The sequence below is a fragment of the Somniosus microcephalus genome, chromosome 10 (assembly GCF_052327205.1).
Source record: "Somniosus microcephalus isolate GS21.2 chromosome 10, FLI_Smic_1.0, whole genome shotgun sequence".
Classification (NCBI taxonomy): Eukaryota; Metazoa; Chordata; class Chondrichthyes; order Squaliformes; family Somniosidae; genus Somniosus; species Somniosus microcephalus.
The window spans coordinates 25,928,038-25,955,665 of record NC_140996.1 but is presented as its reverse complement, the minus strand read 5'-3'; the positions used below and the strand labels follow the sequence as shown (position 1 = coordinate 25,955,665).

General features: G+C 41.8%; 1 protein-coding gene across 14 annotated transcripts in view; it reads left to right on the top strand.

Annotated features, from left to right (window-relative positions):
• mycbp2 (MYC binding protein 2) overlaps positions 1-27,628 on the top strand; it is a 230,805-nt gene that overhangs the window by 33,153 nt on the left and 170,024 nt on the right. For all 14 annotated transcript variants that reach the window (XM_085998516.1, XM_085998525.1, XM_085998512.1 and 11 more), the window contains exons 3-7: positions 9,200-9,415; positions 12,107-12,260; positions 13,560-13,756; positions 16,169-16,411; positions 27,300-27,371. In XM_085998516.1, coding sequence (XP_085854642.1) covers positions 9,200-9,415; positions 12,107-12,260; positions 13,560-13,756; positions 16,169-16,411; positions 27,300-27,371 — 882 coding nt within the window. The remainder of the gene's footprint in view (positions 1-9,199; positions 9,416-12,106; positions 12,261-13,559; positions 13,757-16,168; positions 16,412-27,299; positions 27,372-27,628) is intronic.

Sequence of the window (27,628 nt, the reverse complement as noted above, 5' to 3'; positions counted from 1 at the left end):
TTCTCCTGCAGAGAAAACATTACTTTCTTTTGCAGAGCCTTCGATTTGAGAGATCCAAGCATATATACCAATTTGGGTAGTTGTTTTCATTTACTGTAATATATTAAGTAAACCTGTCTTGGTCAACTTAATCGCTAGTTACGTTGCATTTTCTGTTGCCAGTAAGCTACACGGTAATGGCCCAGAATTTGCAGTCGGGACGACGGCAAACTGACAGCATTTGCCGTCATTCCGCCTTTGAAACTGGCTGCAACTTCGGGATTTGGTGCATGCGCAGCCTAATGCGGAAGTTGCAGTCATTCACTGTTCCTCCACAGGCTGCGCTGTGGCGGGCCCACCCCAGAGCCGGCAATCAGTGTAATTAGCCAAATCAGGGAAACCGATGATAAACTTAAGCTCTTCGGCAGCAAGTATGCTGTTGAATTCCCCACTAAAAGTTAGACCTAAAGGAATTAGCTGTAACTGGGGTTTTAACAGTGTATTGATTGCTAAACAAAGGTTAAGGGCCTGGAAAACTAATTTTAATTTTGTGCAGTGTGACATTTGTCTGTTTTAACAGAAAACATTTAAGAAACTTTTCAAAAATTAATAAAAGTTTTTTCATCTTTATTTCAGGTTTGCCTTTTCCCCAGGTGCGCGCCCCAATCTTTGTTTTGCTCAGTCTAACATTTTTAAAAAGTTAGAATTTTAAAAGCTGAGTCACTTCCTTGTTTGCTGTCTGAGAATTCTGCGTTTTGATTGGCTGCTAAGGCAGCCTGTTGACGCCACAGCAGTTCGCACAAGAGAATACCCACTAACTTCTGTTGATTTGAATTGAAGGTCAGAAAACCCAAAGTTCTCGACACCAGGATCGCACGATCCTTGTGCAGAGCGTACTTTGGGGCAAGCAGCGAACACCTTCGCTTTGCTGCTGACCGCAAATTCCGGGCCAATATAAAGTAAAGTTCACTTAGTTCCAAGAGCGCTTCTGGGGCATTAGGCTTAATATTTCAGAAAGCATTATTGTCTGCGCAGTCTCCAGATGAGTGTTTCTGTGGCTTCAGTATTAAGCTAGATCTCTATATGCTGTACCTTTTTTGTTGTTGTATATTTTTCATTTTAAGATTGAACGATGGATACAAGATTACCTACCCTTTGATAGTTTCACCATTTTTTTAAATTTTGCCGTTTATTCTTTTGCCAATTTTCTGTGCTGGTTTTCTCCCATTGCCGCTAACTTCTTGGTGTATGGTTATTATGTGAGTTTAACGGCGAGTGTTGGCAGGCTGTTCAACCATGTGTGCATTAAAACTGAACCTGATTGGTCCTCCTTCATCCCCACATGCATTTCCAACAGGGAACACTGGATGCTGATCAGGAGTAGATACCTTGAGTTGTGTACCTGTCTAGGTACAGCTGTTGGTGTTCTTTCGAATCTCTTCAAGGACGTGTGTTGCTTTTGCAAAGTTTTATAATGAGGCAGAACAGTAAACCCGAGGCAGCCATCAATGGACTAACATTACTTTTACAAAAAATATACATTGCAAGTTTATTCTATGATCTGCCACATGAAGAGCAAGGAACTTTCCATTGTGTTGGAAAGAGAAGAGAATAACTTCTCAGCATAAAGCAGTACTGGGCTAGTAGAATGGTGAACCCAAAGACCATTCCAGGACATGGGAATCCGACAGGATTTCTTTTTATTGGGCTACTTTTTAAATCCTACTGTCAAAGAGCATGTGCTGTAATATACATTTCTTAAACTATCTTTCTGAGGGAGTACTTCTAGACTTCAAGTTCTTTGAAGGTTGATGTTGTGTATATGGACTTTCTAAAGGCATTTGACAAAGTACCACTTGCAAGCAAAGTTAAACCCAGTGGGATTAAAGGGAAAGTGGCAACAGGGATATGGAATTGGCTAAGCGGCAGAAAGCAGAGAGTAGTGGTGAACGCTTGCTTTTCAGACTGGAGGGGAGTGTACCGTGGTGTTCCCCAGGGGTCGGTATTTGAACAACTGCTCTTTTTGGTATATGTTAATGACCTGGACTTTTGTATACAGGGCATAATTTCAAAGTTTGCAGATGACCTGAAACTCTGAAATAATAAACAGCGAGGAGGATCGGAACAGATTTCAGGAGGGCACACAGACTGGTGAAATGGGCAGACATCTAACGGATGAAATTTAACGCAGAGAAGTCATAGAGTCAAGAGGCCCTTCGGCCCATCGTGTCTGCGCCGCCCATCCATCCCTGTCCAGTCTAATCCCATTTTCCAGCATTTGGTCCATAGCCTTGTATGCAATGGCATTTCAAGTGCTCATCCAAATGCTTCTTGAATGTTGTGAGGGTGTGAAGTGATACATTTTGGTAGGAAAAATGAGAGACGAAATGGTACAATTTTAAAGGAGATGCAAGAAGAGCGACCCCTGGGGGTGCACGTACACAAATCTTTGAATGTAGCAGCACAAGTTGAGAAGGCTGTTGGAGGAATAGAGTACAAAAGCAAGGAAGTTATGCTAAACCTTTATAAAACGCCGATTAGGCCTCAGCTGGAGTATTGTGTTCCATTCTGGGCACCACACTTTTTAGGAAGGGTGTCAATGCCTTGGAGAGGGTGCAGAAGAGATTTGCTGGAATGCAACCCGGGATGAGGGACTTCAGTTATGTGGAGAGACTGGGGAAGCTGGGGTTGTTCTCCTTTTAAAGCAAAGGCGGTTAAGAAGAGTATTGACAGAGGTGTTTAAAATCATGAATGGATTTGATAGAGTTAATGAGGAGAAATGATTTCCAGTTGCAGAAGGGTCGGTCACCAGAGGACCCCGATTTAAGGTGATTGGCAGAAGAACCGGAGGCAACATGAAGAATTTTCTTTTTATGCAACGAGCTGTTGTGATCTGGAACGCACTGCCCGAAAGGGTGGTGGCAGCAGAGTCGATAGTAACTTTCAGAAGAGAATTGGATAAATACTTGAAGGGGGAGAAAAAATATTACAGGGCTATGGGGAAGGAGCAGGGGAGTGGGACTAATCGCATTGCTCTTTCAAAGAGCTGGCACAGGCACGATGGGCTGAATGGCCTCCTTCGCTGTATGATTCTATGATACTCCTTGGTAAAGGTAGTTAAAAGTACATTGGGACCATTTACACTTAGACGGAAGACAGTCTTTCTTTTTGAAAAGAAAAAACAGCCTAATCAATTTATAAGTTCTCCCAAACAAAACACTTTATGCTTGCTGCCTACAAGAATTTTTTATTAATTTGACAGTTGCATACTAACCTGACTAAGTGTAATGTGCCAGAAAATCAAGTTAATGCTACTGTCTGTCCATACAGAATTAAACACTACTGCTGCAAATTTATAGAAGTCTGTAGGAGAGATAAAAAATAATTAATATGCCGCCTCCCCCCCCCCCCCCCCCCCCCCCCCGCCCGAAAGCTATCTTTTGCTAATAGCTTAAGTTTTTAATGTAGATCATCAAAAACTGGTTTGTACTCGAGGATGACTTCTTTAAAACCTTTAGATAATTTTAAATTGTCATGAAAAGCTACATGGGCCCGGAATTTGTGGTCAGCGGCGAACAAATGGCGCGTGCCGTTTATTACACTTTCACTTCCACAGACTTTCTGTGGGCTTTTGCACTGCGACTTGCAATAATTAGAGAGTCAAAACAGCGCGGCGCCCTCTACAAGGGATCTGGGACCTGTGTTAACAGGGCAAGCAACTGTGTGTTCCTTAACCAATCAGATTGAAGAATCCTTACTGAGACACGTAGGGCTGGATTTTGATACTGGAGGCGTGTAGGAGGTGGGATTACAACTTTTGGGGTTGTAGTCCCACCTCCATCGAGTTGTGGCCAACCCACGTGATTTTCCCTTGATTGACCTTGTTGAGCCCGCTCAGCAGGCCAATTCAGGGCCACCCGGCAACAGGTGACGTCACAGATCGACATTTCATCTGTTAAGAACTTTTGACAGATGAAATATCAGCGTTTGACAGCTTTTTGAAGCTGTCAAACACTGACAATCTGTACACTAAGTTAATTCCTTCCTCTTGGGCTGATTTAGAGATCTCTCCAGAACAGAAAGCTGAATGCTGCAACTTTTGACAGCTCGCGGCCATTCTGCTTTCTGTGCCGGTGAGATGAGGGACTCCCGAGACCTGAAGGAAGGAAGGTAAGTAAAGGGAAGTAAAACTTATTTAAACACTTTATACACACACCAAACACACTTACCTCTGCACTTATGCGCACATCACTCGCCTGAACACCGGACATCTCGAACCCTTCAGCCCGATGGTCCGCCTCACTAATTTGGCATGGTTTGGAGCCATTGGGAATCCCACACATGAGGGATAAAAATAGAGATTAGGCTAAAAACTGCCTGTTAACTACCAGTTAACAGGCAGTTAATTGGCACTAGAAACATAGAAGATAGGAGCAGGAGTAGGCCATTCGGCCCCTCGAGCCTGCTCCGCCATTCAATGTGATCATGGCTGATCATCCAAATTCAGTACCCGGTCCCTGCTTTCTCCCCATACCCCTTGATCCCTTTAGCCTTAAGAAATATATCCAACTTCTTCTTGAATATATTTAATGTATTGGCCTCTACTGCCTTCTGTGGTAGAGAATTCCACAGGTTCACCACTCTCTGGGTGAAGAAATTCCTCCTCATTTCTGTCCTAAATGGCCTACCCCTTATCCTTAGACTGTGACCCCTGGTTCTGGACTCCCCGACCATCGGGAACATCCTTCCTGCATCTAGTCTGTCCAGTTCTGTCAGAATTTTATAAGTTTCAATGAGATCCCCTCTCATTCTTCTAAACTCCAGCGAGTACAAGCCCAATCGACCCAATCTCTCCTCATACGTCATTCCTGCCATCCCAGGTATCAGCCTGGTGAATCTTCGCTGAACTCCTTCCATGGCAAGAACATCCTTCCTCAGATAAGGCGACCAAAACTGCGCACACTACTCAAGATGTGGTCTCACCAAGGCCCTGTATAACTGCAGCAAGACATCCTTGTTCCTGTACTCAAACCCTCTCGCTACGAAGGCCAACATGCCATTTGCCTTCTTAACCGCCTGCTGCACCTGCATGCTTACCTTCAGCGACTGGTGCACAAGGACACCCAGATCTCGTTGAACTTCCCCTTCTCCCAATCTATTGCCATTCAGATAATAATCTGCCTTCCTGTTTTTGCCACCAAAGTGGATAACCTCTCATTTATCCACGTTATATTGCATCTGCCATGCTTTTGCCCAATCACCCAACCTGTGCAAATCATCCTGGAGTTTCTCGGCATCCTCCTCACAGCACACACGCCCACCCAGCTTTGTGTCGTCTGCAAATTTGGAGATATTGCATCTAGTTCCCTTGTCTAGATCATTAATATATATTGTGAATAGCTGGGGCCCAAGGACTGATCCCTGCGGTACCCCACTAGTCACTGCTTGCCACTCGGAAAAGACCCGTTTATTCCAACTCTTTGCTTTCTGTCTGCCAACCAGTTCTCTATCCAAGTCAATACCTTGCCACCAAATCCCATGTGTCTTAATTTTGCACGCTAATCTCTTATGTGGGACCTTATCAAAAGCCGTCTGAAAGTCCAAATACACCACATCCACTGGTTCTCCCTTATCTATTTTACCAGTTACATCCTCAAAAAATTCCAGTAGATTAGTCAAGCACGATTTACCTTTTGTAAATCCATGTTGACTTTGTCCGATCCTGTCACTGTTTTCCAAGTGCTCTGCTATTGCATCTTTTATAATGGACTCTAGCATTTTCCCCACTACCAATTTCAGGCTTACCGGTCTGTAATTCCCCGTTTTCTCTCTACCACCTTTTTTTGAATAGTGGGGTAACATTAGCTACCCTCCAATCCATGGGTACTGTTCCAGATTCCATCGAATGCTGGAGGATGATCAGCAAAGCATCAACTATTTCTAGGGCCACTTCCTTAAGTACCCTAGGATGTAGATTATCAGACCCTGGGGATTTATCGGCCTTCAATCCCATCAATTTCCCTAACACCATTTCCCTACAAATACTGATTTCTTTCAGTTCCTCCCTTTCATCAGACCCTATGTTCCCCGACATCTCTGGGAGGTTATTTGTGTCCTCCTTTGTGAAGACAGAACCAAAATATGTATTTACAGGAAACTTCACGATATTCGGCACCGATGGGACCGAGCTGCTGCCGATCTATCAAAACTTCTGGATAGACCAGCGCTAATGTTGAAGGATACGGAGGTTTTTATCTCCGTATCTGACAACAAACACTGTTGCTTAGCAACAGCTTGTAAACACTCGGCCCGTACCTTGGAAACGTCTCTGAAGCTGTTGCTAAGCTACAGAGACGCTTTCCAGAGCCTGAATGTTTAAAAAAAAAATGCTAGGAGAAGAAAAAAAACCTAACCAAAATGGCTGCTGATTTCTGCCGTTAGATCGAGGTATCCGGACATGCAACTTCCGGATAAACCAAAGTTTCCTGTCATTGGCCTGCCACTAATCCCCTTCCCGCCTCAGGGAGGCGGGTCCCAGCACAGGTCGGGTATCCGCCTCCTTTGAAACTGGCATGGGAGCGGGATGGGTTCGTGCCCCCCGATTTCGTGATTTTTAACCCCCCACACGCCTCCAATCCAGCCTCAACGGCCCAATGAAAATCGAGCCCGTAGAGTCTGAATCAGGAAGTGTAAGTTACAATATTTAATTCAATGCCCAATGATGTACAAAAAGCGAAATAGAGAGGGAAAGAAAATTGGGATTAAGAGAATCGCCAACAATAATTAAAACCTGAAGGTATGAGGCTCCATATTTTTTTAAGTAAATTTTAAATGCCAGGGAGGTTGTTTGGCAGTAATTAACACTTACCACAACATTTAAAAATTCATTGACACTTGAATGCACAATCGCTAACTTTTCTGGTGTGTTTAATGGGTATCTAGTGGGTAAGTACCACATCTTCACACCCTTCATGTGTTTGAATGCCGAGTTTCTTGGTGAGGTGCTGGCGTAGCGAAGCTCATGGAGGAGCAGGGCAGATTGGAGAGCAACTTCCGGATTTCCGCCTTCTACTGCGCATGTGCAGACGCCAGAAGTTGCTGTCCAATTTACTCCAAGGTTGAGTGCGGTTAGCCTAACCGTTATTCTTAACGCAAACTCTGGGCTATTGCTTTTTGTTCAATAAAGTTATCCTTTCCTTGTACTTTACTATGCCATGAATTTCCTGAAGCTTTTAAAGTAAGACATTTAAGAACTAGAGGAGATGGCAGGAAATGCAGAGCAAAAATGTATTAATAAATTTTTAAGAAATGAACACAGTAATTTCATTAAAATTTCCATTGCCTGCGAATGAAATTATTACTGTGTGGGTACAATCTGTGCTGAGTCATACATTCACATGGAAGAGATACTGAAATTAAGAATGTTGACAAGGTAAGTTGAAAGTAGAAGGTTTGTGTGGCTTAGAGCCTAACTGCTTTACCTACTTAACTTTTAATCATTGGAAAGGTTAAGCATCAGTCTTTTTTTTAAGGTTGGCAAAAGAAGGCAATGCTTTACCCATTTGTCCTAATTGGGCATATTAGCTATTTCCTCTTTAAAATACAGAGATCCTGAATGACCCTTGTATTGAGTGTTTTCCATTTGCCTGGTAGCGTTCATTAACCGTTGGAGAGATCATTAACCTTTTAACATCTTCCCCGCATGCAAAATCACAATGTAATTTACATTCCCATACACTGCGCAATATGAATAATAGATTTCAGTATCAATCGCGAGAGCTCGTTGCATCACATGAATTTCTGCTGGGTCTCCTCAGTCAAAACACTTATGCTCGCATTCTCCTTATAATTGTAGTCTTAATCGCCTTGAGCCATGGCTGACTATATGTTTATTTTCAGGAGTATAAACTTCTGCAAAATTTCTCCCCATCTGCCGAGTTAATTAGGCAAACTCACATGTTATCAGTCTAATCGTGAGCTTACACTATTCAACTCTGACCGGCTTCACAGGTGTTCCGTGGTCTTGTCGTGTCAGAACCATTGTGTTGTAAGTCTGTTTGTGTTTATAGTCACCTTTCTAATCTTCAAGCCTGTTAATCAACATTTTAGCCAATTATTTTGGAATTCATTAACAGCAGTTGAACATGGTACATTTATCTGAAGTCTTGTACATATATCCAGTATTTTGTAAAAAAAGATTCTAATCTTTTGTCTTGCTTGAGGCCTGTTAATTGTGCTTGTGTCCTTTTTAAAGTTGTGCATGATCTAAATTAAATAACCTCTTTAGATCTACATTGCATTTTAAAGATCTTGTCCTCTGTTCTCTTGGCAGTGAATACGATTTCAGTTCTGAGCCTCATCATTTTTGGCTCAAGTTCTAAAAATATCCGTGGTAATTTTTCCCTGACCCTTTTGAAAATAGGGTAACGAAGATTAAATGTTGTTCCATCTCATGTTAAAATGCTTAAAGTCAAAAATCATTCATGTGCATCTGAATACTTGATTATCATTGTCAATAAGTACTTCACATATACTGGATACTTGCAGTCAGTTACACTCATTCTTTTCTTTTTCATTCTTTGTCAATGGATGGTTTACAAAAAAAACTAATTGATTGTGTGCCTGTTTCATATTTCCTGTACTGATCTGCATTATCTTCCATTGAAAGTCGCATTTAAATTTATCTGCTTAATTTGTCCAGATTTCTCATAATATTCTGTCTTCCTTACACTGGCCACCTGGCTAGCTTGGTGACATGAATACATTTAATAACGCAAGAAGTACCCTTCCCTTTTTATGAATAATATAAAAACCAAGTGACCCAACACTGCAGTGCTACGCTAGTCATTGCTGTCTATCACACCAGAGTCGATTCCAATTGCCACCTGCTTTCTAATGCGATGCCAGTTTTCAATTCAGCTACTTAAACGAGATTAATACTCATGGAACAGCAGTTTTGAAGACCTCTGTAAAGAGATTGCCAAATACCCCCTGAAAATCCCAACTCAATTATATTTGCTGGATACTTCTTGTCTACTCTACATTCAGTATATTTGCGAGGCATGACCTATGCTGATTACTGCTGATGATATTTGTGTTCTTTTTGATGAGCATTGGTCATGAGCCATAAAATGTGCTTCAGGATTTTCATCATTACTGATAAAACAATTCTATGATTCGAGCTGCAGTATGATTCTGAACTATGGCTTTCTCCTTTTAGACAGAGAATTTGGAAAATGCGTCCCCTATTCCAGATATCAAAGTCCATAGTAACCCCTCAGCCTTCAATGTTTACTGCAATGTACGTCAGTGTGTGCTGGAATGGCAGCGGAAAGAAGCCTCCATGACTTTGGCCTCGAAGAATTCTATCCAGAGTGGAGAGTCAGACAGTGATGAGGAAGAGGAATCGAGGGAGCCTCCAATTAAGCTACCCAAGGTAAGCAGCTAAATTCTATTTATTGAAGTGTTGATGAATTGAACTTAATTGCTTTTAGATGTAATGCTATAGTGTATCATTTCAGTTTCTTTTTAATATATTGAGTGTTTTGGTAATGAGCAACACCTGTCTAATTAATTTGTCATGTATGTTGTGCACTCCTTATTTGGCCATCACCATTCTGTGACACAGTCACACTTGCAGTTGCATACTGCTGCCATTAGATGGAGTTTCATAAGCTCCAGAAGCTACAAATTCCTATACATATATACATATCGATGTAAGAAGTCACACAACACCAGGTTATAGTCCCAACAGTTTTATTTGAAATCACAAGCTTTCGGAGCGCTGCTCCTTCGTCAGGTTCTATACATATAGAATCACTAATGTACACTGAGGAAAATTTGCTTTGTCTTGACTCTCTGTAGGCAAAGCTGGAAGAGATCCATTAGTTAGTTACTAAATACTGTTGAGATTGGTCCTGAAATATGATAATTTTCATTTTGTCAGTGCTGCATCAACACTGGTGACATCTATTGTCCTTAATTGCAAATTAGGTGCTGCCAATAAACATTCCAGCCAATTCTATACGAAGTCCAAAGTAGACTTGTTTGAGTGGCTGCCAATCTTTACGTCTTTTGACGAGCAACAAATTGCCAATTAAGAAAGTTGCATTTTGTGCCTTTTTTGACTGAGCCGAGAGCAGAATGGTCACACTATGCAGGCATTCTTTTCTGGCTGTAAATTATTTCAAGTAAAATGAGTGTTGGGCTATCCGGCCATGTACGCAAATTCGGAGTGTAAAACTGCTTTCATGATTGATGCAAAAATGCTTAATGTCTGTTTCCTGATCAAGAAAACTGAAAGCTCATGGGTGGGGAATGAGATTTTTTTTTTAAACTTAAAAAGTAACTAAGACTTTGAATGCAATAGATCTGTCTGAATCTTAATCAATGCATTTATCATTATAAGATTTATCTTGAGATTGTATTTGCTAGAATTTTTTTAATATATTGGCCCAGAAATTCGGGTCGGAGGCTTCCCACGGGTGCAAGCCCCCGACCTGCACTTAGCTAGCGCGCCGGCCGTTCAGCTGTGGGCCTGAATGGGATTCCGATCCTGGGCCTCCTCCAACTGCCGGCGGGCAGTGCTTGCGTATCCCAGGGGCGCAGTTAGTTCGAAGCGTCCCCTGGGATCATGTGGGCCATGGAGAGCCAATGGTAGCAGGGAATGCTTCATTCATAAGTTTCACAGGAAGAGCTGTCAAAACTATAAATACTATAAGCCCCAAAACATCACTAAAACTTCAAAAAAAAAAATTTTTAAATCACATTTTTAAAATAACTAAATTACATAAAATAACAATTTTAAACAATAATTTAAATTTTTGAATAAATTAATTACATTTTCTAACTGGGCTAAAAATAAACTTTAAAGTAAAAATAATAAACCTGTGGAAAAAATGTTTTAATTTTAATTAATTCACCACTTACCTTGTTAAAAGCAGGCCTTGTGCCTGCTTTTTACATGTGTAACTCCTGGAGACTTACGTTTTTTTGCAGGTTTCTCCGGGAGGGTAAGTTCCATGCGCACGTGCTGCCTCTCCGGTGTACGTGTTCGACTTCTGAACCCCTTTTAAGGGAACGGAAGTTCCTGTTTCCCGCGCATGCACAGTGCACGCACGAAACCGGCACTTCCGTTGGGTCTACGGGTAAGTACCCTGTGCGTACTCGCCCATGGGGACCCGAATTTCTGGGCCATACAGGAAACTTTGGTTTATCCGGAGGTTATATGTCCGGAATACTCGATCTAACGGCAAAAATCAAGAGCCGTTTTCTATGTTTTTTTTAGTTCTCGTTGCTTTTTTTTTCCCCAGTCAAGCACTGCAAGGTCTGTAGCTATAGCAACAGCTTCAGCTACAGACGCTTGCAGCTGCAGCCGACTGTTTTGAAGCTGTTAACAGGGTTTGTTGATTGACACGGAGCTTCTCCGTTCCGTATGTTTAAACATTAAACTTTTGATGTTACGGCACCAGCTCGGTCCCGTCAGTGCCAGATATCAGAAAGTTTCCTGTAATACCTAATCTTCCCAGACACAATGTGTAGTTCATGCAAAATCAAAAATGTACTTGATTTTTTGAAGTTTTATGTTCACAAAGCAGTGACAAATCGCAACTGAACAGGTATGGACCGCACTAATTAACATGGCCAGTTGCAATGGGAACTAATAATCAGTACTTCTAATCAAAGCTTGGCATTCAGCAAGCAAATAGCAATCTAAAGAGGAACCAATCAAATGATTCCAAATTAGAGTTTTTCAAAAATCCTCTCATCTGCCACCTATGTTTCTCCAGTAAGCTTAATACTGGAAATATTGTTTGAGATCATTTTTAAAAAAAAGAGGCATTTCACAATACCACCATTAAAGTGACCTGTAGCAATAATTACGCCTTATGGCCTCGGAGACCCTGCTCCCTGTTGGTCATCACATCATATAATGCTTCTGTATTTGTAAAACAGTCTGTTTTCTGATTTGCAATGAGCAATGCCTGGAGAGACTTACTAGTAAGTACAGTAGTTTGAATTGTGGCAAGAGTAACTGCATTTGCCTCCCATAGGAAACTTAAACACAGCTGCCATGTATTCATTGTTACTCATAAGTATGCAATTGTATTAATTCTTGTGTTAACAGATCATAGGAATTGGGCTTTGTGGTGTATTTGAGCTTATAAAAGAGACTAGGTTCTCTCATCCTGCACTGTGTCTGAGAAGTTTACAGGCTCTACTCGACATGCTTCAGGGGCAACAGCCGGAAGGGCTCCAGTCAGAACCACCTGATGTTCTAGGTAAGGTTAATAACAAGCTAAGTTTTGGATCTATCGAGATATTTGAAAATTTAACAATTTAGCAAAACACTAATTGGATTGTCTGATGAAACTTCTGTACAGCTAGATGTATACCCTCACATGAGTGGTTGGCTGTATATTTGTAGCAGAAATTATTGATTGCATTTATATTTTAACAATCTCCTCCTCTCCCCCTTTGCTTACACACCTAGTATTCATGAAGGCTATTTCATCTTGGACAGTGGAGCAAATATGTCCATCGTTACTGTCAGTGTTGCCCTGTGCTTTACAGACACATCTATTTTCCCATCCTGTTGGATGGAATCCTCTGGTATTCTGAGCGATTCCACCGATTAGTTCTAATGGGAACTTCCTAAACATATCAGAATTGAGGCAGGTTCAAGTGTCAGGCTTCATGAATGAAGCAATGTAGTAGAGCTAAGTTAGTGATCCCATACTATAGATTATTTTATGTACATTTTTGTGATATTCAGTGCATGTCATGTAGTGCTAAGGAAGAAAATGACCAGAGTTTTGAAGTGTTACTGAAGCTTCAATTAGTCGCCAAAATTGTATAATGCCAAATGCAAACTGGTTGGAAAAAAATGTAGTAAATTTTGTTTTCCATTGTGTAAAACCCTTCATTTAATGTGATGTGACTTGTTCATGGCTGCTGCTGCACAAGAGCGTGTGTGGTCTTGAGAAACAAGATGGATATTTTGATTTTTTCCCCACTTTTTAAAACTTGCATTAAATTATAAATATAGCACATTTCACAAGTTTACATTCTGATTTTCCATATGGGTAAAATATAGATAACTGTCTTTCAATAATACGAGACGGTATCCACTTCAATTTTCCTGAATGGCAGTATGGTATATGTGTTAAGTGAATTATAGCATCCAACATCCCTGAATTCCTGGTCTCCGCAGTGTCATCGTGGGGGAATACTATGTTGACAGTGGGCACTTGGTGAGAAAAGAGACAATTCCGGGACTATGATTGCATTAATCCTGGTTGTAGCAATTTAATTGGAAGCCTGAGAGCAGGTGTCTTTCTTGTCTCTTTCTCTCTGGTCTGTGTCCATGGTAAATTCAAAAATAATTTAAGGCGGGGGGGGGGGGGTGGGTGGTGGTGAAGAAGCGGTTTCCCTCATTAATATTTCTGAGATGCCGTTTATGGGTGAAAGTGAAAGATCTGATCATATTTATTTGACTCAGAACACAAAATTATACATTGAGCCATTCATGTCCTAGTAGTATGAGTCTTAATCGATGCTTAATGTGATTTTGTCCGCAGAATCTCTCTTCCACTTATTGTTAGAAACAACAATAAGAAGCACTGGAATGGCAGACCATATCAGCCAGTCACTGACTGCTTTATCTTGTGCCTGCCTCTTCAGTTTGGTAGTTGCTTGGGGAGATACAGGCAAGATTCTACAGGCTGTGTCAGCAATTCTTACCAGTAACGGCAGCCATGCTTGCCAACCTATTCAGGTAACTTGATTTTGGTCAGAACATTTTTTTGTTTCCTAAATTTGCTTTGGTTGTCACTTATCATTCTAGAGAGTTTAACATACTCTCCTCCAAAAGGCTATGGATGCTGCATCAATTGAAATTTTCAAGACTGATCGATAGATTTTTGTTGGGTAAGGTGGGTAAATGGGAGTTGAGGTGCAGATTAGCCATGATGTGATTGAATGATTTGATGGGCTGAATCTAACAATATGGAAGTTTGAGGTAGGATAGCAGTTTGGTGAGTGCACTTAGTGCAGCAGTAGCATGTAGGATTTTTTTTGTTGCAAAACCAAGGTAAAAGGCCATGGTCCATAATGAAGACACTGCTGAAGTACGAGGTAAGGCGAGTTAGGAGGTTGTGATTAGGTGATGCCAGACTTTGGTTTTAAAAGATTGTTTTGATGAAGAAAAGTCTGACCAAGGTAAATTCCAAAGTTTTGGGATCCTGGTGACGATGAAGTTAAGAGTAGGAGGTATTACCATCGCCGAATCCCCCACCAACAACATCCTGGGGGGTCACCATTGACTAGAAACTTAACTGGACCAGCCACACAAATACTGTGGCAACAAGAGCAGGTCAGAGGCTAGGTATTCTGCGGTGTGTCTCGCCTCCTGACTCCCCAAAGCCTTTCCACCATCTACAAGGCACAAGTCAGGAGTGTGATGGAATATTCTCCACTTGCTGGGATTTGCAGCTCCAACAACACTCGAAGCTCGACACCATCCAGGACAAAGCAACCCTCTTGATTGGCACCCCATCCACCACCTTAAACATTCACTCCCTCCACCACTGGCGTACTGTGGCTGCAGTGTGCACCATCTGCAAGATGAACTGCAGCAACTCGCCAAGGCTTCTTTGGCAGCACCTCCCAAACCTGCGGCCTCTTCCAACTAGAAGGACAAGGGCAGCAGGCACATGGGAACACCTCCAAGTCACACACCATCCTGACTTAGTGTATCGCCGATCCTGTGGGAGTACCTTCACCACACGGACTGCAGCGGTTCAAGAAGGCGGCTCACCACCACCTTCTCGAGGGTAATTAGGGATGGGCAATAAATGCTGGCCTTGCCAGCGGCTCCCATATACGAATTTTTTTAAAAAGGAGACTGCACGACGAGTCTTCATCTCCATGCAGTGCGGTCACAGGAAGGAGGAAGAGATGTAGGGTGGTGTATTTGGAGGTTAGAAGGAAGCTGAAAGGAAAGTTCAGAAGAGGACTGATTGTAATCGTAATAAGAGAGAAAGATGGATGTGACTGAGATTGGAGGTGAGTGATGGCTCGCCTACGCAATAAGCTTTCTCTTGTGTGAGAGGGGTGCTGAAAGACCCTCCTCAAATATGAAATCAATGTTCAAGCCATTGGCTTTGTAGAGCATTAAGAACTAGGCAAGTGTCCAAGAATCATTCTAAATTAGGCATGCTAAATCACTTTCCATACTGTTCTCTTGTATTGAATTCCTGACTCACAGATAACACTTACAACAAATTAAATTCATTTTACCAAATATCAAGCTTTGTAAATGTGTATTTTAATGCTCAGACTACAAAACAATGCATTAACTAATTTTACTTGCAGACTATATCCTATGTGAGATCCTTTTGCTATTTTGTACTAATGGGAACCATCCATAATGGTTATTTGCACAATAGCACAGATCTCTGGGGATAGGGTTTTAATTGTACCGTATATGCTTTTAATGAAGGGGTAATTCAGCAAAAAAAAGTATTCTCTTCACATCACTAATAATTCAATTAAATTTGCCAAATGTAAATATGTATTAAAACGTTATCAAAGTTTAGGTGCAGTAGCACTCTGGCTCCCTTTTCAGTGCTGTCATTTGGACTGTAGGTAAGCCAAGCAAATTGGAGATGCACATTGCTACCCCCACACAGCCTAGTCCAGTTTCCTGACTAAAATGTGAAGTAGTAAAAAGGTCAGTAGGTTCCCTAATTGTGTTCATTGCTCCAGGTGTCTTGGGAGATGAAGTTTAGTGATGTGTGCTGGATGGGTTCTGGTATAAATTATTTGAGATATAAAATATGAACTATTGGCTTAATGCAAAACCTATTTTATAAAGAAAAGATATTTACATGTATGTGAAAGTACAAGCCATTGGGAGAATTTGCTAGGCTAATCAAATGGTCAGCCTATTTCCTTGTCCTTATTATTCATGGAGTATGCATTTTATCCACACTGAAGGTGTGCAATGCAAATGTGAGGTATGCTGTTTGTATCTATTTGCATGTGATACATTATCTAATAAATATCTTGCATCAAATGAAGCTAGTGCTGCTTGGTGTTCAGGGTTGCTTATCCAGTTAATAGCTCTATATTGTAAGCATTTTTGTGTGCTTTCCCATCTTAATATTTCAGTATCACTTGCTTTTAGGTGCCAACCATTTTAAATGCTCTCCAAAGGAGTGTGCAAGCAGTCTTAGTTGGAAAAATTCAAATACAGGACTGGTTCAGTAATGGAATAAAGAAGGTAGCTTTAATGCACAAATGGATTCTAAAGGAGATATTTACAGATGAAGATGATTGGTGCCTACTACAGAGTGATGGCTCATTCCTATATCTGTTGGCTAAAGATGGATTGTACAAAATTGGTTCTGGTTACAGTGGAACAGTCAGGGTAAGAAAACATTTTTACATTTGCGCAGTATGAGTATTTTAAAGTTTAGTGTGTGTATATTAGAAAATAACATTTGTTTCATATCATGAATAAAGTGACCAATACATCTGAGAAGACTGATTTTGAGGCGAAGCCAAATGTGCTGTGTTACAGTGCTTGGTCAGTTCTTTTTGTCTAACCATCATCTGTTTGCTTTAACCTATTGCTTCTTGAAACAAGTCTTCAATTTATGGCAGTGCCACAGTATTGCCATGCCCAGTTGCCCTGCTTCATAGCAATTGTTTGTACAACTGATTGGCTTGGCAGGCTATTTCATAGGGCATTAAGAGTCAGCCACATAGTGTAGGGTTGGACTCGCATGTAGGCCAGACCAGGTAGGGATGGCAGGTTCTGTTTCCTGAAGGATGTTAGTGAGCAAGTTGGGTTTTAAATGACGGAAACATCAACCGACTTCCATATTCATTTGTAGTGATGCCAGCCCACAATGTACCAGATTTTTAAATCAAATTCAATTTCATAATTCCCCATAGTGAATTCAACCTCTGGGTTGCCAGTCCAGTGCTATAACTATTACACTACTGTATCCTTGTAATATTAGGCAGTTCAATTTTTCAAATGTTTTTGTAAGGTTGTAGAATTTGCATACACTTTGATAGATTTCAAATTCTGCACATTAAGCGAGGTTAATTAGTGGGTATGTCCTGCAACTTCAGAAACCTTGGCTTTGAGGGATTGTGGCATTAGTCATATCGAAGAGGAAGTTTCTAAGCTGATTCTTCATGAGTGGAGGAATTTTTGACTCCTGTGTTGCTGTTGATTTTGTGTTTCAAGGCCAGTAGAATGTGAGAATCTTTGCTTATTCTGAACCTTTTGGGAGTATGAGCAAGTTGTTCAAGAAGCAAAAACCAGGCAGCATACCATGGTTTCAGGATTGCAACCATCAACCTCAGTAATGTCTATTCAATGTGGTAGTCGATGCAGAACTGAACAGGGTTTCTGCGCTTATTGGTAACTTCCACTTTATTGCAGCTTCTAGGGTTTTCACAAATTGTTGGTAGTGTATCTCCATCTTCAAGATTTGTGTGTGCTTGGGTTTTAGTCATTTAGCAGATCGTGACCAAAAATCAAGCCATTGAGTAGATTTGTGGACATTACAATGACCCCCCTCATGAAAGGGAAGGGAACCAGGAGGAAATCGCAGTTGTAACCTTTCTATGATGTCATCTTCCCTATCAGCAAGATTTCTAAAGAGCTGAAGCAGTCTTCTTACAAGGTCCCAAGTTATCTAGTGTCATCTTTACTTGTTCAGATTGGGCAGTGAAGTATTACATCAAAACAATTCAGTTATTATTCTTGTACTTTTATTTTTTTTATGCAACCTTGAGTTGTGCTGGTTCATGTAGTTGTTTACTGAAAAAGATTTGAAGAAAAAATATTGGAATCATGAAAAGTGCAACCATAGGCCTGAATTTGTGGTCAGAGGCTTCTGGCCGGCAAAAAATCTACGGACTTACTTTTGCCTCTGGATCGCGTTCCTAGGCCTCTGTGTAGACGTGTGTAGAGGCCCACGTATCCCAGATGCGCACGCGGTTCGCAAGCGCCCCGGGATCACGTGGGCTGGCCCAACGAATGACAGAAGGGGATCCCCATTCATGCTTATTGGAATTACGTATGTACGGAAACCCCATAAGTATGAATGGGAATACCCAAAAAAATACCTATCCTCATTAAATAAATAAATAAATAAATAAAAAACCACCACATATTCAAAATTAATTAAAATGGCATTTAATTAAATATTTAAAACAAATTACATTTTTTTGAAAATTAAATGTACATGTTTTAAAGGGGCTAAAAATAAACTTACCTTATTTCACAGGTTTTTAAATGTATAAATTGTTGAAATTTTTAAATATTTTTTTAAAAACTCAAGCGTAAGAATTTCACGGGCATTCGCTGGTCAGCTCTCCGCCTGCGGATGCCCTTTTCCCGGGGATGCGGAGGATCTCAAGAAGATTCTTGACAGATTGCAAGTTCCGGGTTTTTGCGCACACCTAAACCCAGAACTTGAGGCCCTTACGGGCTCGTACGCACCTGTTGGGGCCGCAAATTACGGCCCGTAAATTCATTCGAGTACCATCAGAGAGGAAACGTGAGAAAATGGGAAGATCTCTGTAGGTTATTTGATAGATAGATAGATAGATAGATTCAGTCCCGATTTAATAACTGCTGCAGCTAGCTGTTTGTTTGGGGCAATTAGATTGTTTTAATACTTGTAACTGGCTAGACCTATTTGCTTATTCAGTGAAAAATGGTTTTCTTTGTGTCTATACCTTTGTTCAGAAATTAAGTTAAAGTGGTTTGTGACTGAAACAGCTTAATTGAAATGTTAACATATGGATTGAAAGACTATGAAGACTACCTTCTTGTCTCTAAATGCAGAGACATTAGGTAACTTCTATAGGCATAATAACAGTAAAAGGGTTGTCAGGAGCAGTGGGCTGATTAGGGACCAAAATGAAGATCTATTGGTGGAGGCAGAAGGCACTTGAGTACTTTGCATCAGTGTTTACCAAGGAAGAGGACTTTGCCAAAGCTATGATAAACGAGGAGGTTGTTGGGATACTAGGTGAGATAAAGAGAGGGGTACTGGAAAGGCTGTCAGTACTTAAAGTGGATAAGTCACCCGGTCTGGATGGGACGCATCCTAAGTTGCTGAGGGAAGTAAGGGTAGAAATTGCAGAGGTGCTGGCCACAATCGTCCAATCCTCCTTAAATACAAGGGTGATGCTAGAGGACTGAAGGATTGCAAATGTTACATCCGTCTTCAAAAAAGGGGAGATTGTTAAACTGACTGGCCTGTTATCGCCAGGTTTAACGTCAGTGGTGGGGAAGCTTTTAGAAACTAATAATCCGGAAGAAAATTAACAGCCACTTCGACAAGCACGGACTAATAAAGGAGAGCCAGCACGGATTTGTTGAAGGCAAATCGTGATTGACTAACTTGATTGGAGCTTTTTGATGAGGTAATAGCGGGTGGTTGAGGGCAGTGCAATTGATGTTGTGTATGTGGACTTTCAGATGGCGTTTTGATAAAGTACCACATAATAGACTTGTTAGCAAAATTGAAGCCTGAGCGAGAAAAGTGGCAGCAGCAGCATTGGTACAAAATTGGCTGAGGGATAGAAAAAAAGTGTTCTGGTGACTGGCTGTTTTTCAGACTGGAGGGAGCAGTGTTCCCCAAAGTTCAGTACTAGGATCACTGCTGTTTTTGATCTAGATTAATGACCTGGACTTGGGGGGTCCAGGACACAATTTTGAAATTTGTAAATGACACAAAACTTGGAAGTGTAGTAAACAGTGAGGAAGATAGTATTAGACGTCAAGAGGGCAAAGACAGCTGGTGGAATAGGCGGACAGATGGCAGATGAAATTCAACATAGAAAAGTGTGAGGTGATTATATTTTGGTAGGAAGAATGAGGAAAGACAATAAAAGCTAAATGGTACAATTTAAAAGGTGCAAGGACAGAGCTCTCAGGGTGCTTGTGCACAAATCTTTGAAGATGGCAGCACAGCTTAACAAAACATACGGGATCCTAGGCTTCATAACTAGAGGCATGGAGTACAAAAGCCAGGAAGTTATGCTAAACCGATATAAAACACTAGTTCGGCCCCAGCTGGAGTATTATATTCAATTCTGGGCACCATGCTTTAGGAAGGACGTGAAGGCTTTGGAGAGGGTACAGAAGATATTTACTAGACTGGTTCCAGGGATGAAGGATTACAGTTACGTGGATAGACTGGAGAAGCTAGGGTTGTTCTCAAATCCAATATTTTTTTTCTTCAAATCGTTTTCAGTATCAAAAGGCTAAGAGGAGATTTGATAGAGATTATTAAAATCATGAAGGGTTTAGATTGAGTAAATAAAGTGAAACTTTCCAATGGCTGAAGGGTTGATGACCAGAGGGCACAGATTTAAGGTGATTGGCAAAAGAACCAGAGGTAACATGAGGAAAAATGTTTTTACGCAGCGAGTGGTTAGGATTTGGAATGCACTGCCTGATAGGGCGGTGGAAACAGATTCAATAGTAGCCTTCAAAGGGAGTTGGATAATTATTTGAAGGTGAAAAAATTGCAGGGATATGGGGAAAGAGCGGGGGAGTGGGACTATCTGGATTGCTCTTCGAAAGAGCCGGCGCAGACTCGATGGGCCCAATGGCCTCCTGTGCTGTTATGATTCTGTGAACTCCATGAAATTATGCCCAAGAGAAAGGATAGTTGACTGTTGCTGACATCTCAAGGTGCAGGTTCCGTCAACATCTCCGCATTCGTCAACTCAAAAGAAATAGGTATAGCATATGATTTTGATGGCATAAATCACAGCTTTAGTTATAACTGGAAATACAAACACTGTGGATGACCAGATCTGACTGGATGTTCATATTGTGCATTACATCATGAAAGCCTACAAAAGACTGTCATCAAAAAGTCCTGTCACTTCTCAAACACTTTGTGGACCAGTTTTGTTTATCCATGCTTTAGTTAACCTCCAGGCTCGACTCTTCCGACACTCTCCAGGCTGGCCTCCCACCTTCCACCCGCCATAAACTAGACTTCATCCAAAACTCTGCTGCCCGGGTCCTAACTTCTACCAAGTCCCGCTCACCCATCAACCCTGTGCTCTCTGTCTTGCATTGACTTCCGGTCCATCCACATCCTGAGTTTAAAATTCTCATCCTCGTGTTCGAATCCTTTCATGGCCTCGCCCTTCACTATCCCTAACCTCCTCCAGCCCTACAAACCTCGGAGAACTCTGCGTTTCTCCAATTTTGACCTATTGAACATTGCCCCCCCCCCCCCCCGTTGTCCCACTGTGCCTTTGGCCGTCTAGGCCCTAAGCACTAGCATTCTCTCCCTAAACCTCTCCATCTCTCTCTCCCTTTAAAATACTTCTTAAAACCTACCTCTGTCACCTGTCCTAATATCTTCTCCGTTGGCTCAATGTAAAGTTTTGTCTGATTTAAGCTCCTGGGCCGTGCCCTTTTGGACATTTTACTATGTTAAAGGCACTGTATGAATGCAAGTTCTTGTTGCTGTGTCCGACTGCTCTGTATTCAACCTATAAATAAATCTAACTAATTTTTAATCTGTATGCACTGGTCTGATATGGTAGTTTGTCATTTGGGACATTAAAGAATATGATAGGCATTTCACATGATTTTCATTGATATGTTGTAATTAGGTGATAAACAGCCCTGGTCAAAGGTATCAATGATATCCTGGCAACATTGCATTATCATTCCTCCTTGAGTATCAGCTTGGCCCAGTGGTAGCACTCTCAACTCTGGCTCAAATGGTTATAGGTTCAACTCCCAGTCCCAGTACTTCAGCGCATCATCTTGGCTGGCACTTCAGTGCACTACTGAAGGATTGCTACATTCTCTGAGATGCTAGCTTCTGGGTAAAACATTAAGTCGAGGCCCAGCCTGCCTGTTCAGGTGGATGTGAAAGATCCCGTGGCATTATTTGAAGAAGTGTAAGGGAGTTATCCTCTTGTCCTTGCCTTATTCCGCACGCGATTGTCTAGTCATTTATCTCATTGCCACTTTTAGAACTTTGCTGTGCGCAAATTGGTGCAAACCAGGACTACAGTTCATCGGCTTTGAAGCAGTTTGGGAAACCCCAAAGATGTGAAAGCCGCTATGTAAATGCAATTTCTTTTCTATGACTTCTGTTCTATTCAGCTGCTCCACCCACCTCTATCGCCTCTTCCCTATGGTCTATTTCTGTTATTACTGTTCTTTCATGATTCCATTCAACCTGTCACAACATAGCTACCACATCTCCTGCAGTATGAGCTCCTCCTGTGTCCGTGCAGTCACCTTAAACGTACCCAAAGGTTTCATCTTCAGGCCCTTCCCCATTTTCATATACCCATCCATCACACTGTTGCTGTGTTGGCCAGCTGCCTGTATAACATCAAATAATGGATGTGCCAAGACTTATTCCTGTCTACTTTAGCCCCTGATTTAGCCATCTCCCTCCCTGGTTGTATGGTCAAGCTGGAAGAAATGTACAACATCAGTGTGCAGCTTGACCCTGAGCTTGGCTTCAAGCCCCACATCCAGTCCTATGGCCACCTGTTTCCATCTCAGAAATCTTGTCTGCCTCTATCCTTGCATTACATTTAGTGTAGCTGAAGCCCTAATACATACCTTTGACACTGCCATGCTCAACTCGTCCAATGTTCCCCTTTGTAGTTTTCCATGCAATACCTCACACAATTCTGCCTGCATTCTTTTCCATAATGTGTGCCTTTCCCTATCTCTCTAACATCCTCCAGCCCTACAACCCTTCGATATCTCTGCGCACCTCCAATTCTGGCCTCTTGTACATCTGCTATTTTAATCACTCCACCATTGGCAGCCGTGCTTTCAGCTCCCTAAGCTCTAAACTCTGGAATTCCCTCCCTAAAGCCCTCTATCTCTCCACTTCTCTCCTCCTTTAAGACACTCCTTAAAACCTACCTCTTCGACCAAGCTTTTGGTCATCTGTCCTAATATCTCCTTATGTGGCTCGGTGTCCAATTTTAACGCCCCTGTGAAGTGCCTTGGGATGTTTCACTATGTTAAAGGCACTATATAAATACAAGTTATTGTTTCAATCTTGGCTTACCTTGATTGGCTCTCTGTCCACCGGGACATTGATTTCAAAATCCTGCTCTTCTACAAATCCAGCCATGGCTCACTTCACCCCAGCTCTGCAAAATGAAACCCCAGCCCAGAGGGTTTTCTATTTGATAGCAGCATTTATACTGCTGGATTGGTGCCGACTCTGCTCTTGCTGGTTGCACAGCGCATGTCGAGCTACTTGTATTATCTGGATGAGCTTTGTTTGAGTGGTGCTTGTGTGCTGGCCCTATACATTCACAAAACCATGTCTGGATCTTTCTACACTGGGGTATTTTGCGATTCAGTCATGGATTTTAGTTCTTCCCAGGAGCCACAATAGAAGTGGTGACTTGTGCTTTAAAGACTTCTCCGTGGAACCACTCCGTGATGATTTTCATGCAGTTTTTAGTTGTGTATCTTTCCCAGTGTAATTCTGAACTTTTATGCTTGCTGCTATGCAATATTATTTGGCTAAGATGACATTTGGAGGCTCTGTTTATTTGGAGGAGCTCCACTGTGATTTCAAAAATCAAATCAACTTTTATTGTCATTGTTAGTGCACAAGTGCAGTACAACGAAATGTAGGCTTGCGGCTCCTGAGAGTGTACAATTTGGATTAGGACACTTAAACATTTCAACATACATTTGTACATATATATTAGCATAAATATGACCATAATAAAGTGCATCGGCAGATGTGCAGGCTTTAGTGTTTATTTGTGGAGTTCAGTAGGATGACAGCCCTGGGAAAGAAGCTGTTCCTAAATCTGGTCGTATGGGTGCGAATGCATCTGTAGCGTCTTCCAGATGGTAGGAGGGCGAACAGACTGTGGCTGGGGTGGGTAGGGTCTTTGATGATGGACCGTGCCCTCTGTAGGCAGCGTTTCTGATATATATGTTCTATGGTCGGTAGCCGGGTGCCAGTAATGCGTTGGGCAGTTTTGACTACCCGCTGCAGGGCTTTCCGGTCATGGGAGCTACAGCTGCCGTACCATACCGTGATACAGTTTGTCAGGATGCTCTCTATAGTGCAGCGGTAGAAGTTAGAGAGGATCAGGGGTGACAGATTACATCCCTTCAGCCTCCTCAAGAAATATAGGCGCTGCTGGGCCTTCTTCACCAGAGAGGAGGTGTTGAGGGACCAGGGGAGGTCTTCCGTGATGTGGACTCCGAGGAACTTAAAGCTGGCCATCCTTTAGGCCACAGCTAGGATATAATAGTACAGAAGACTTCTGTTATCTGTTAAAGCAGCAGATTTGTATAACTGGTCATAAATACTCCAATTGATGGTTAGTGCATATTTTAATGATTTGGATGGAACAATCTTTTTTATTTGTGTGGTTAATTGTTTGGTATTGATTTTAAAATACTATTGAGGATCTGGTGCTTTTTTTAAAAAAAAGTTTGAATGGGATAATACAGGGCGGTAGTGCAATGTACATAGAGAGTCTGCCATATCACTTAATATCTTGTTATATGGCTTCATAACAGTGCTTTCGTGCACTGAAAACCATGTTTGGAAATTGGCAGTAGTGCTTGGGATCAGATGGTGGCTCACAGCAAGGAGCATAATAAAGTATTCAAGGATGTACTACACTATAGGAAGTCTGTGCCTTGCTTGGTGGTGCCCTATTAATTATTCTGTCTTCATGGTCCCAACAATCGGGACCAGATTTTTGGAACCTCTGACTTTATCTAACTGTTTCTGGCAGCACCCTATTACACACAATTCTCCTTTTTTATATAGGGAAAGAGCCAGTGACCTCTAATAAATGTCAGAATTTTTCAGCATCTCCCTGAGCAGTGCTTGGAGTATTCGTCAAGGTTCCAGTGCTATCTGTGACCACAAGACAGAATTATTTTTAATCTTCATTGTGACCTGCGTTTATTTGCAGGCTCAAGCAGCTCTGTACAGTTTGAATTTCCTTCAACTATTAAATTACTTTTCATAGAAACATAGAAGATAGGAGCAGGAGTAGGCCATTCAGCCCCTCGAGCCTGCTCCGCCATTCAATGAGATCATGGCTGATCATCCAAATTCAGTACCCTGTCCCTGCCTTCTTCCCATATCCCTTGATCCTTTTAGCCTTAATAAGAAATATATCCAACTCCTTCTTGAATATATTTAATGAACTGGCCTCCACCGCCCTCTGTGGCAGAGAATTCCACAGGTGCACCACTCTCTGGGTGAAGAAATTCCTCCTCATTTCAGTCCTAAATGGCTTACCCCTTATCCTTAGACTGTGACCCCTGGTTCTGGACTCCCCGGCCATTCAATGAATAAGATTCTTAGCAGACTGATGTGCAGGATGAAGATCTTTGTGGTGGGCCGGGGACACTAAATAAGTCAGAAAATATGGCTGCTTAAACTGTATTTTAGGAGGATTGCCGGATTATCATCTGCAGCATTGTCGGCTGTCGTCTTCTGTGGCTGCACAAAATGAAAAGAATGTCGTAAGATGAAGGAGAAGGAAGGGTTGAGGGAGATCAAACATTTTCCCCTATTATACTAAGCTTTATGTTGGTTGCAGCATGAAATCTGGGGGGAAAAAAATTCTGGTGTCGCGCAGCGGAATCATGCTTTGATTTGGCTGCCTCACCTCCTCTGCTGGCAACAGTGCCAGGAATCGATGCATTTCATGACGTAACCTCATGGCTCTGTGCATTCTGAATTATTAACCAATGCAAGTCAGCTAGCTAGGCCAGTAGCAGGTGGTGCAAATGAAGTGTTTTTAGGTTTCTGCAGTGGACTACGTAGAGCAATAAAGCTTCAGCATGCACTTGTATAGCACCTTTTACTAGTGAAAATTCCCTGGGCGCTTTATAGAGGGAGCTGGGGAATTTAGGAGCGGGGACCGAAGATGTGGTCTGAGAGGGTTACGATTAAGCTTTTGAAAGTGGAGAGAGATTTAGCAAGGTGCAAGGGTTTAGGAAGAGTACTTTTTTCATTCGTCTAGCATAATTCAGTTATTTTAAGTGGGTGTAATTAAATTCAACTTGAGCAAAAGCTGCCACAAAATCGCTACTTGGAAGTAGGTGCCTCTGTTTTTTATACTGAGCATATGCTCAGTATAATCATAAAAATAAGCCATCCTATTTAAACTGTGCAAGGAATTTAATCAGAGGGCATTTAAGAAAGTAAAAATATCAATGTCCATGTGATGCCTATATAAAGATGCCTGTAGTTGGAATTGTGGTTAGTTGTAAACTCAGCAATATATGTAATAATTCTGGAACGGACACAAATTGACTTGATCAAAAAGGGGAATGATTTCCTCATTACATTGTGTATTATCACAGAATCATAATTTACACTACAGAAGGAGGTTTGTGTCGATGTGGACTCGGCGGCTTGTGTCGTAAATTTAAGTTGTAAACCCATTGACATTTCTCCAACCTTCCTGCTGGCGCTCTCCTGCCCGGAGAATGTAGTGGAGGGGTGGGCTGCGTGCTGCGATGGAGCTGGGGTTTGGAGGGGGAGAAACATGTGACCTGGACAATCTTAAGCAAATCTGACTGGAGACACCACTGCCCTGCTCTCGGGGCAGACTCTGATCATTTCCGTGGCTCTAAGATCGGAGCCCCAAGCCTTGACTCATGGTCTCCATGGGAGGAGAGAGGAAAAAGGGCAAATGTAAGGAATGGGCAATGTATAGAAGAAAGAGGGGGGGAAGGAAGGAAAGAGAAGCTTTTGAGCATTGCCATGACAGATCAGCGAGTCAGTTATTAAAATATAACGTTTTTTTTGCAAATTATGGAGAAACAAAATACAGGAAGCTTTTGATTTACCGGCACCTAAATAACTGGAAATCTCGGTTAACCGGCAAAATTCAGGAGTAGGTTCAAGTAACTTTTATTACTTGCCTTCCTCCATGTGTTGCTGTGCAAGGGTGTGGCTGCAGCTGTTGCTAAGCTACAGAGATGCTTGCAACTTGTGGCCATTGTTTTGAACCTGTTGCTAAGCAACAGGGTTTGTTGCTTTATACGGAACTCTCAGCTCCGTATCTTTTACGATAGCTTTCGGTTATCTGGAATTTTTGATGAACCGGCACCACGTCGGTCCCGTCCGTGCCGGATTTAAAAAAAAAAAGTTTCCTGTAAGCTGTGGACGTACTTTACGCACTCCTTCAGATGTATGATGTAATGTACAGTAGTATTTTTTATCTATTTAAATGCAGACAAGATTACTATATCTGAGATATTTCATTTTTCAAAGGGCCATGTGTACAACTCTACTTCCCGCATAAGGAACAGAAAGGACAGAAAATCATGGCTGGGGTTTGCACAGGTAAGTTAAAAGTTTTTTTTAAAAAGCTCAATATAATAATGTGCTTATGTTTCATTTGTTACCTTCTGAATTCAGTAATAATTGAGGAAAAAACCCCAAGACATTTCTATCCTGTACTGTTAAGTAGAACACTTCTTTCAGCCAGCCAACCAATTATGGTGTTTTATTGATGGTGACTGTAGAGAAATCCTGTGGCTTTGATTCTCCTGCCCTCTATTTAATAAGGGGAGAAAGCAATGCCAGTGGGCACTGGGAGG